Genomic DNA, 12,666 nt, shown 5'->3' on the forward strand with positions numbered 1-12,666 from the left:
CATCCCATTCTGGTGAAGCGCAGGGCTTTGTTTAGGCTACTCACACTGCTGTAATCTACAATATTTTTCATCTCTTCTCACTTCATGTTACATATAGAGCTCTTTGGCTCACAGCCCATCAGTTTTATTCACGTCCATGCATTTATACAAACCAGAAACAACAACAAAGAAGTCGTATCTACAGTGACAGTTTTATATACTTATTGTAAAACAGCGAGGTAACGTGGCAACACCTAGAGCCGGGCGAACATATCAAAGTGATGAGAACATCCCTTTTAACAAAAGCCACGGAAGCGTAGGCAGCAGAGCCAGTGCTGGCATCTCTATGAGCAGCTGAACAATCTAGGGGAAGCAGAAGCCTTGTAAATATCGATGCGAATGCATGTTTAAGCTGATCGAGGGCAAGAGTTAGGTGGTACAGCCATGAGCATCCCATCTTTCCTCCTGTTTTTAAATTGAGTCAATCAAATAGGAAGCAGAAAGCAGAGAAGTCATACCACTGGAAGCAAACAAAAGCAAAGAACATACAAACCAGCCAACAATAAAGAGTCACAGAAAAAAAAAAGAAACAGCCTGCAACAAAAGTCTAACTAGGAGATAACTTAGAAACAAGAGAAGGCTGAAATTAATCTGTATTTCAGGATGGCTGGTTCACCCAGCTCTAGGAATGCATCTCCATTAAAAAAAAAAAGTAGAACAAAGCAGCAGCAGGTGCAGTGCTGGTGATTATAGCTATTATTATTTTTCAGAGCAAAAGAAGAAGGACATCTTAAATGGCTCAAAAACATATTATGATTATGCATTTTTGGACACTAAATTTCACCAGTATCAGTAGTAAGTATGGAAGTGTCAAAGAAAACAATTAAAACTATTAAAAATAATATAGACTACTGATTCAACAGCTTTGAGACACTCCAAACACTAGAAAATGAGACTTTTCCCCCCTCAATATAGAAGCTACAGTCATAAAAAAGGAGGTTTGGAAAGTATTACTAAAGGTTCCCGGTAAGAAATTATGGTTGCCTAATATATATGCATTCTGAGTTGCATAATCTTTTGTAATAGAGAACAAGAACTCATTCTGAGCTCTCAGCATCCCTTCCTTTGCTTTATTTATTTTTTTTTTTAATTCCCTCCTCCATAGCCTTAAAAAATACACGGAATATTTTAAGCAGAACATATACACATTCTAGTTTGTGAACAAATAATAGGAACATATTCCCACTCCATTTTTTCTACTGCATGGTTAAAAAGCCTAAGTCTGGTAACTTGCTTTAAAAAACTGCCTGCTTTCCTGCCACATGTTATGGGTTTCAAGGCTGAGACAGCTCTATCTCATTTATTTCCTTCCTATGGCAAAGTCTCCCTCACCATTAAATCAGAGCTGAATTCTTCATTAAATGGAGTAAGCTGTATTTTGTGCAGTCGTCTTTGTGAAGACTGACTAACTTCTACAGTAAACTCAGTGCACAATGAATGCTTCATACACTTTTTAACTGTCAGAGAAACACACAAAAGCTTTCTTCCTTGAGCAAAAGCAATTCTCAATGATCTGTGACACATTTACAAAAACATACGGTCCTAACTGTTTGCCAGACCAAAAATCTGGTCGTGTGCAAACCGATTCTACACTCATTAAATGATAAATTACAGGTTTAACTTAACTTGTACTGCAAATAGAAAAATATACCTTGGCAGACAGATGGATTCTTAAGTTCTTCCTGAACTGTTTAAATGCGTGTTTCTTCGGTAACCTTACAAACACTGGGAAAAGGGAAAGCAGGGGAAGAGGAACAAGAGGAGATGGAAGGTTTTAAAGAAACATATATAATGAATGTAAATTATTCTTCAAGTACAGGACTGCATCTTCTGTGCATATAATCAACATATTTGTATGGTAAAAGCCAACAAACATTTCTGTACAGAGCCTGACCCAATCTAAATGCTTGGAGCGGGGTTATCAAACACTCTGACGTTCCTACAGTTAAGCACAGTGTCTATTTCCACACATGGTGCACCAGCCAGACACACAGATGAGCTACTTGATGAGGCCCAACAGTCACACACTCTGCCTGGGTGCTGCGGGGACACAGACAAACACACACTTCTGAACAGTGAAACACGGTGGCTTACACACAAAAGATGGCAAAACAGCAGATATCTGTTAGAGTTTTTAAAAACATCTTAGATATTGATGGCAGTTAGAAGACTTGTCTCAGAATGAGAAACTGCTAAGAACAGGAACTTACTTGGGCCAATAGGGGAAACCCCTGAGGTGTGCTGAAAGCAGCTAATGCTGGTTCTGTACAAATCTCAGGCTTAATTGTGTCTTCAGTTAAGAAGTTCTTACAGGTTCTATTTACAGGAGCTATTTACAGTCTGTTTGATTTAGTTTCTTTCACTGAGAATTTTAATACATGGCTTTTTACCTTCTGCTGGCTGGCAGGAAGATTCTTTCAATAGTGATGGGACTTCTTTAGAGACTGACTTCAAACTGGATTCCCAAACAGCTGTCAAACACAGCAGCATTTTTCCTGGCCTGCACCTGAGGACTACCTAAGACAAAGCTCTAACCTCCATTTAGCTCTCACATCTAAAGACTGACCCCTAATAGCTCTGGCCAACACAGCAGAACAAAGAGGCAAATGTTGTCACCCTTCCCCAAATGAGAAATTTATTTAAACTGATGAGTGGAGAAAAAAAAAATAGTACCTGCAAGATGTATCATGTACCATTCAAAGCTGCATCGGTGCAATTTGTTTTTATTGACATACTTAGGTATCAAAACACTGCCACCAATGTCTCAGATCCTTCAGATATATGAAGATAATTAAGCATTAATCGCATCTTCAGCGTACAGCACGGCCAAATGTAAATACATGAGAAAGAATAAAACATGCAAAGATTCACCAACGTTAAAAGGATTCCTCGTTCACAAATTTATGCTAGTGAGGTACCTGCACGAGCCACCATTTCTTACCCATTTTTCCACGTCAAGTTTGTGAATGGTTAACGAAACAGTTGTTAGAGAAAATGCCTGGCTTTGAATCACACTTCAAGAAAACAGTGACCTGTTAAATCCTCCTGACTCCAAATGACCGATGTACGCTGTTGACTAACAAAATTGCCATTCATACACCAGCATAAATATTTGAATAATATTTATCTCTAAAAAATTACTGAGTATTTAAACAATTTATAAACCGTCCACGGAAACAATAAGACTGACCTGCAAACCCCTAAGATCGCGGCTGTAAAAGACAGTTCAAACCGAGTGTGCAGTAAAGGGCAATCTAATTTCATTATGTTCCACTTACGTATCATTGTGCAAATTCTATCTGATGGCTTGGATTTGGGAGGAGAAAGACTTTGCACTGTGCCATACCAGCATCTCAAATATCAAATACAAAGTTCCAATCTGCTCATATGGTGACAAAAAAGATTTAAACGGTGAGAGATAAAAGCATTTCTTACAAAAAAAATTTACTTAGCAATACTTTGGGATATCATTAGAAAAAATATTGGAAGCAAATGCAGTCCAGATGACCGCTATGCTTGGCTACAGGACAACCAGTCTGCCTTTAAGACACACTAGCCCTGTCTTGGGCAGGGATGTAGCACTGAACTCGCTTCAGAACCTACTATAGGTACGTGAGCACCTCTTGGCTTCCACAAGGTATTTACAAGTGTCCCTGTTAACAAGTGGGTGAGTCCATTGTGGAGAGAGTCAAGATGCTTCTGTCGTTGGCATAGAAGGGATCCGATGAACTCCATGATCTAAAGTAACAATAAAAGAGAAGTTTGGCTGACTGGGAACTTACAAGCTAGAGGCGAGGAGAAAAGTCTATGAAAGCAAAGATAAGAACGTTATGAGATTAGGCTCATGTTACCCTTTAAAAGTCTTATCTATTATTTCATGTAAACACCCGCAATTCATTTTAACCTTTGAAAGTATACTGCAATTAGTAAATCCAACTATGTAATTAACAATTCCACATTTGCTAGAAATGTAAAATTAATCAGATACTTTCATTGCTAAAAGAGGCCTCTAAGTCGCTTTACGGCTACATTTTTAGTGCTGCACCTCAACCACAGAAAACAAATGTTGCACACGTAAGCTGAGGCACTGAGAACAGTGCAGTTCAACTGCCCGAGGACATTCAAGTACAGCCTTGCAGTACGCGCAGCCAGCCACAGTATGCCAGTTCATGGGTGTTCTGATGTGAAACGCTGCCTAAAGTCACAGGTGGGCAAAACCTTATCTACAGACATGAGGTTATTTCAACTCTCACTGTTAAATTTAAGTTAAATTTTAAGGCATTGGAAAGCTAACATGACTTCTCATTCAGATATGATCTCCCAACATCTTTCTCTCAAGGACAGATTACTGCTTCTAGTGCACAGCAACCACGGTTTTTCACTGAAGGGCATTATAGGACTGTACATGAAAAGCTGAAAAATAAGAAATTGGAAGGCAGGGAATCTATACATAACAACTTTATCCTCCAAATGTGTCTTCTCTGTCAGAAATCTGCTGTTTCTTCAGAACTTTTACATGCAGTGCTTTGACACAAGTACCACTCGTGGGAGAGCCAACAACTCACAATGAATCCTACCGTACAAGAACGTGAAGTGATCCAGAATTCCTAATGTTTTAGTGATTGACAAACTGACAGACAATTTAATGGGACAGACAGACAAAAATGCATTTTATCATACCATGGCACACGTTTCACATTCTAACCGGTGAATGAAACTACTGCAAATACTTCTTGAATACATTTCACAAGCATGAAAGTACTATATTCCCGTAGCCCTCTACTCCAAGCATTTGTACAACTTTGATCCAAAGTTTCTAGGAAAACTTGATACCGTATTTGATTTCAAGTTCTCATACCTGACAGAATATCATACTTCACAGATTATAATGAGCATAAGGTACAACACAACCTATTACATCAACACTATTTTAAACACTGCTCTTTATTTCACAGCACGCTTACAGCCAATCTGCAGCTACCTCCTGGCTGAATACAGAGCTGTTTTATGAAGCACACGTACGCAGAAGACTGTCCTCTTTAGGATCACAGGATCCTCTGAAAACATCAGCTCCTAAGTTCAACGAAAGCGGCCTAGAACTAAGTTTTACAAACACTTCTGAATTGCCAAACAGCTTTGCTAAGCACACCTTCAGCACTTTTCAATATGTAACTGTTGAATGTGATTACAGCAGAATTAAACAAAGACTATTATTCATTATATGGCAAGTGTAAGGGAAGAACGTAAATAGCCTTGACTTTTAACAGTACCTGGACTGTTAGAGCAGCTTTTAAGTTATAATGTAGTACGGATGGAACTGAAGTCACCAAAGAAAGCAAGTGAGAACTAAATTTTAAGGAGCGTTCTTTTTAGTTCTCCTGTTCAGAAAATTAAGGGAAACTAGAAAGTAGCTCTGAATAATTTCAACCGTAGGCAGAAGCAAAAGCTACAGAGCTTCAGGCCCTCAATGCAGCACCAGGACAGTTCTGCATGAACGTTAAACATTCTAAAATTACTGAGCTAACTGGAACTTCATTTGAAAATGACGAGGTAAGCAGACAAGAAACCTGAGAAAAAGCTAACTTCAAAAACTGACCAATATTCTGTCAAATATAAATCATATTCAATAAATAGTTTTCAGCAAGTTCTTCAAGTCAGTATATACTGAGTGGAAAAAGAGAAAAATTGTAAAGATGTAAACGCACTGCAGAAAATAAAACAGAATACCTACCTTGTATTACTACACAAGTTCTTTAAAGGGAAATGTTAACCAAAAAATTGCTTCTGATTAGATAACAATGAATTTGAAAAAGCAGCATGAGAAGTTCCTCATTTGGAAAGCAGTTTTACAAAGAAATGGAAAAAAGAAAAACCCAAACAAACCAAGAGCTTAGAGCAATTACCATTAAAATGTTGATTTCCAGATCAATTCAATGCTCATCTTGTAGATTAAAAATTCTACTAAATTGTTTATTTTACACATCATGCTCGCCTTCTATACAGCAAATTTTAATTAAAAGCGTACTTAATCATAACAGTTCATTTTCCATACAGAATGAAACGTTGCATAATTATTCCCTCGACACGTAGAAATGTTGAATAAATCTCATGAGCAAGTCAGATGAGAAACCAACTGAAATCGCAGACAGCGCTCAACGCAAGAGTTCAAGACAGGGACGTGCTGTGTAACAGTACCAAAATCAGAACTGACAAAGCTTGTCAGTGAAAACTGCCCACACGAGATTTCATACTGAATGAATGATATCACGACCTTTAAGCAAAAGTGACAAAGTCAAACACAAAATAATTTTCCCTGAAAACACATGAAGCGCAGCTCTTTCAGGTTTACCTTTTGACCAATGAAGGACCATGACATCATTCAGGCATTGAGAGATTATGATGTACAAGAGACTATAATTATTTCTACCCCCAAATATTTCCGTATTTATTAGACAGCTCTCTCTATTTTGAAGTGGGGAGATGGCACATAAGCAGGTTTACTGAGAGCTTCTTTCCCCACAGTTTTGCTCACTGCAAGAGCAGTACCGTTCCTCAAAAATATTTGATTACTCTAAAATGCTTCCATCTCACTGAGGTTTGTTTCACACGTGGCTTGTGAAGGAAAAGATTTGTTTAGCACATACTTTGGAATGGCACGTATGACTTTGACACCTTCTAGAACTGAAAAAAAAGCATTTAAAATTCTTAGAACCTGACGTTCTGTTCCATCAATTACTGATTTTAGAAATAGAATATAAAAGTTATACTACAAAAATATTTAATCTCCATATCAATCAATGGCTGAAAGATTTAAAGACTTTCCTTATAACAACGAAGTTATACTTAAGGAGGGGAGTGTGAGCCTTTAGTATCTCTTCAGGAGTAATGCAAGCTCCAAGGTAAATATTTGGAGGTTGTACATCAAGAACCATGGGGAAAAGTCTTTTGACTTTACAAACAACTCCTGATTTGTGAAGGCAAAAAAAAATCATAAAACAGGAGAAGAAAGCAGCAGCAAGGCTTGATTATCTAAGGAGAAGAACGTACAAAAATCAAGAGAAATTAAGACAGATACAACTCAAGAACTGCTACTAAAGTCAAACTAAACAGTTTAACAGAAGTCTTTGAGAACCGTTTTTCTCCCTCCCGATCCCAAAAGAAAACACTCAAAGAGAAGCAAGAAACTTATCTTTTAGGATGAATAAAGTACAATAAAATGTTGCACTTCCTACTTAAAGAGAACCTGCAGCTGGTTTGCTACGCATCTATAGCTGCAGGCTCATCAGGTTCCAGTTTATAGGAGAATCGTCTGCAGCAAAGGCTATTGAGAGAAATTCCACACCTGTTGACCCGGGTTGGACTACATCTTCCCACTAGTCGTTCCAGCATTCTTCTAACAGATGTGCATGCTGTTTCCCCATTTGAGAAGCAGCACATGGAGTCCATGCAGTTGATACTTGAACCTGTCTCAGTAAGCTGGAAAGATAAAAAAAAATTTAAAAAAATCAGTATTTGCAGATACTATCAATAAAGATGTCATCAGATATCACTTAGAAAAGGGAGGTTTTCATTAAGTTAGTGTTGAATATTTTTCAGTCTTACAGAAGTACTACAACCACGTTCATCATTTCCCCTCCTAATTCCCATTTGATCTTTCCAACGTTCAAACACAGTCTTGCTGAGCACATGGAAATTCTTTAGCATCATCTCAGCTTAAAATGAAGAGAAACTGGTTACCAATTCTCTGTAGTATAGCTGTAATGAATCTCTGGAGTTTGAGCTGTCCAGCCTTGATTAACCTCAGTAGAGGTAAAACTTATACAAGCTTCAGGTCTACTCCTTTTTAAACATCTATCATGAGAAAGCTTCAGATCAAAGCTGCAAACAGTGCAGCAGTGTGATGGTAAGTGTTAACTATTCCTCAAGAAGTGCAGAATGCAGCTTTCAGTAAAAATTTATATCCTAGCAGTACCACGGGTACCCTCTTGGCTTGGTTAGAAAAGCAAATTCCCGATTTGGTGAATACCCTACATAAATACAAGTCAGTCTGATGTTAAAAAGGCTTAGTCGGGCTCACGCTACTATGAGGAACAAGTCAACATCAGCATAGAACGCTATTTTTTATTCTTAGTGCACGAGAAAATGACTCAAACAAAATGAAAGAAATTACACAGACACAGAGGAGTTTACAGAGGAGCACATCTTTGAGTGCACTCCATTGTTCTTGAGCACCAGTCAACTGCAGCAGAACTAAAATTCAACTAAAATTTAGCACTGTTGGGCAGAGAATATCCCAAACTGACTTCATTATTCTTTTCAAAAAGAAATAAAAAAGCAGCATGTGGAGATTCTTTCTAACTTAATTTAAAGCTCCCCATGAGAGCATCCTGACAATCAAATGCCAAACATGTTGGCTACACTTAAGCATCCGCTATTGTCACCTCACTCTCACAAACCTGTGAATGAGGAGACCTGGGGAGAAGGCATGTCAATTGATGGCAGAGCACAGCTCACTTTTAAGAACATTCCCCAACATTTCACTGTGTGACAGAACATCACTGACTGTTATGTCTGACTTTGGAAACCAAAGCCTCAATTTCTTTCACACCACCTGCACTTGCTTAATATTGGAGGAAAGCAAAGCACCTCAGTTTGACATCAGAGAATAGTTTTTGCTAAGGGCATACACCTTCCTTCCTAACCCCCTACAAAACAGGCAACTGATAGATTAGTGTTTCGTAACAGTTTCTATTCTAGAAAGCAGCAGCAGCCAAAAGAAAGAGAAGGCTTTTGGAAATCCAAGAGAAAAAAAACAGTTAGAATGAGGTATGCTGGGGGGGCACACAAGCAGCAATGGGGCCACATGCATTGTTTCCTATACCTGTCCCTTTCTCAGCTCTGCTCAACATTCCCCACATCCTTCCAGGCCCCTTCCTGGCACACTGCTCAACATCATGCTTGAAGGAAGGTCAGCAGTTACATCAACTTACAGAAAGCAACAAGGATTACAGACTGAAACCTTTGATGCAGTTGCTGTGTATCGGATGCCATGGACAAGAAGTGCAGTCAGAACTCCCACTCATTCTGTAGGTCTTCTGGACACGTTAACATTTACTAAGACAATGAACTTCAGTAAGCACCTGAGAGACAGGAGCATTGCAACTGACAGTTCTGAAGGGGGTTTTGGTTAGAACAAAAATAAAACGAAGGGCTCACATCCCTGAATTCCCTTATTTGACAACCATCACATCTATTCACAACTATACTGTCAGAGAAGATACCGTGATAAGGAACAGCATAATTTACAGCAGTGCAGTGAAAGCAAAAACAACCTTCACAGCACTTTCATACTCACAGAGCATCAGACAATAAATTACACAAAGCAGAAGGAATTCTGAGCAGAAGCTAAGAAAGCAAGCTTCCTGCTGAATATACAGCCATCTTCACTTTGTGTATGCTGCAATGCAAAACAAATTCTCAATATTCCTTCCCCTAAGATTTCAGAAGTCCTGACACAGAGCAGTCCAAGATGTCATTAAAAGATGGGAACGAATTGCGACGAGTCACGCAAACTCGTTCTCAAGGAGTGAGCCTTCAGCTCTGGATTTCAGAGAAATGCTCACATCTCCTCGGTAGAATCTCATTGCTCTTCTCAAGTTTTGAGCACTGGGCTTTGAACAACCCGGTCTAGTAGGAGGTGTCCCTGCCTACAGCAGAGGGGTTGGGAAGAAAGGACCCTAAAGGTCCCTTCCAACCCAAACCATTCTATAATTCTGAGTTACCAACTAAAAGCTGGGGTCATACTTGAACCATGATTTATGGAAAAGCTGTTGTTATCCTTTCAAAAAAAAAAAACAACAACATGATCTTATATAGCCTTCACACATTTATCTTTTATCAAATTCACAGCTAAGTCTAAAATAATACAGGGCAAGCATTAAGGACACATGAAAGTACATTCTATTTTATGTGTAGATATGTTGCGTATCACTGTCTAGCGAGCATGGATTTTTATATTTATGCCCACTCTACGGAAGGAAGATATTATGGTAAAGACTCCCTTTTCTCACTTTCCTCTCTATGGCAGACAGTTACAATCATAGGTCTATATCCAAGTAAAACCTGGCATGATAAGGCAGTAGAGCATAATAAATCTCCGAAGACCTGAAATGCACCCAGAGGAAATGAAAGGCAGGAGAGTCAAAGCTTACCAAATTAGAACGTGGAAAAATACCTGATATTTTTCACATTGGGCTGGAAAAAAAGTGTTTTCATACATTAAGATTTGGGATCACAATAACATAATGCTTTATATGATAATGGACTGTTTCATGTAATAAATCAAAAAGCTGAAATGCTGAATTAAAGAAAGATTTCATTTGAAAAAGAAAATCAAACGCACATATTGTGATGTAAATTTTCTTGTAGATATAAAAAATATGGGTATTTTGGAGATGGCTCTGTGACTGTCCACAGAATGATATATAAAAATAAATATACACACACAGTAGGGTAGAGTGGGAGTACTACCTAGTGAATGTAAGAACTGTCCTGTAGGCTAGATGGATCTAGCAGTTGCCTATTGTCCTCCCCTCTGTGTTTGCTTTCAGCAAAGTCACATGCTGAGCTGACTGAACCCTTATCTTCTTCCATCTAGAAGGATAGAAAAGCAACAAATCTTATAAAGAACCATGCTTGCATTGTTTTACAACAGTCACCATATTTATATAGGAACTTGGATTTTACAGGTCTGTTCCTGAGAGAACAGAGCACATTTACACAGAAAAGGTAAATGGTCTTGAGTTAACTGGTAACTCAAACACAGTTTATCAGTGCACAAGTATTATAAAGTTTGGTACTTTTGTGCACCACAGACTACAGAAGGGGAAACACAACAAATCTGAAATCCATTTCAAATTTTCAAATTCTGGTTTCAGATTCAGATGTTTTCCCTTTCCAACAAAAAGGATCACTGCAGTTTGTTCATCTTATTGTTCTGTTTGCCACACAACAGACCATTTCAACTAAACATTTCATCACTCTGAAATATGCAGTTGGGACTTAATTAACAGGAAATAAACTTAGCCCTCTACATCAAGGTAAGAACACTGCAGGTTATCTTCCTGCTACTTGCTACCAATGTTTGATGCCATACAGATGTTACAGAAGATACATGGTATGGCTATTGCTATTCCACAATTAAGCTGAATCTTTATTGTAAAGCTCACTCTTATTTGTTTTCAACCTATAACAAATTACGTACCAAAATATCAAACAATTAGAAAGCTTTAGAATTTTAAGAGAAAATATGAGTAATGATATCTAACAACTGCACTGGCACTTCCAGTTTCAACATTTTTCTAGATTTTCTACTATTCACCTTTTTTGAAATAAGTCAATAAATTGATATTTGGAAGTCTGCTTGATCCAAAGAATTAGAAAAAAGTATCTTCATGTGAAGTACACATGTGACTGAAGATAATTAAGAAATAATCTACTCTTTTTTATTCCTTCTACCTATGAAAAGTTCCGTGGATTAGCTCACAGACCAGCACCACTCCATACTAACAATTAACAAACCTGTAAAGGAAGAACTCACAGACTGTTCAAAGTACAGCAAATGAAGGTGTTCTGAGATATTTCACTAGTGTGCACTTGCATAGGTTTCTTATATGCACTTGCATAGGAAATTAAAATGAGTGTTTTCTGTAAGGAACATATAAAGAAACAGAAAACTTCCTGCTCTGATTTCTACACAGCTGGTCCGGATCAGATATGACAGCTATTTGGAGAGAAATAATACACAATAGCAACTAGGGAAAAAAAAACACAACAGACAAGAAATGAAGGCCCTGAAGCTAGGGCAAGGAGTTACATCACAGACAACTAGAGCAAGCAGATCTATACAGAAATGAATGAAAAACATGGCAACAATAGAGTCACAGCAGGGCAGATGGGGGAAAACAGTCTTGGCTGTGCTACATAAGTGCTGGTATTCGAGAGCCCTGGATAAAATGTTATGCACCAGTGGTCTTCCCTAAAAATAAAAATCTTGCCTGTGATTTTTATTTCCTGGCATTTACTGTTGAAATGTAAAATGTAAAAACTGTATAAAGGCAGTTAATTCCATCAGTGATTAGAATCAGAACATGCATCTGAGCAACACGTCTCACACGTAGCATAAGATTTCTGGCAGTTCTTATAAAGCACAGAGACACTGCACGTACACATTCACAATCTCACACACCAACTTTGTTTACAAAGAGAAAAACGATATGAGACATAATGGGGCCTACTTAATAGCCCAAAACAATATTTCACATGCTCCAAGAACTTCAACAGAGATGGCTACAGAGGAAAGAGAAAGGAGTTTGCTGAAGCACTCGGCCATCAACCTCTGCTAAAGCACAAAGCCTGCACCTGAGTGTGCTGCCTCATCTCCTTTTCCTCCCACACTATAGCAGCAACAGCACAGCTCAGAGGTGTTCAGAGGGATGCACAAGACTGCATTTCTGACTTACAGAAATCACACGGACGCTCAGCAGATCCCGCTTAAAGCTCTTAACTTTGTGTTTACACCACAAGTGTTCTTATAAGCTCCTAACTTTTTTTCCAAATTTCCTATCC

General features: G+C 38.3%; 1 protein-coding gene across 10 annotated transcripts in view; it reads right to left on the bottom strand.

Annotated features, from left to right (window-relative positions):
* Nucleotides 1-12,666, bottom strand: part of ATP11B (ATPase phospholipid transporting 11B (putative)) — an 87,139-nt gene that overhangs the window by 873 nt on the left and 73,600 nt on the right. For 5 of the 10 annotated variants that reach the window (XM_090147535.1, XM_090147534.1, XM_090147540.1 and 2 more), the window contains one exon: nt 5,989-7,515. In XM_090147535.1, the coding sequence (XP_090003661.1) occupies nt 7,297-7,515 (219 nt within the window). In that variant the 3' untranslated portion in view covers nt 5,989-7,296. Of the gene's footprint in view, nt 1-1,112; nt 3,778-5,988; nt 7,516-10,569; nt 10,693-12,666 lie in introns of those variants that run through there. The other 5 variants (XM_090147537.1, XM_090147536.1, XM_090147538.1 and 2 more) reach the window with 3 other exon arrangements.

The sequence above is a fragment of the Phasianus colchicus genome, chromosome 10 (assembly GCF_987193195.1).
Source record: "Phasianus colchicus chromosome 10, bPhaCol1.hap1.1, whole genome shotgun sequence".
Lineage (NCBI taxonomy): Eukaryota > Metazoa > Chordata > Aves > Galliformes > Phasianidae > Phasianus > Phasianus colchicus.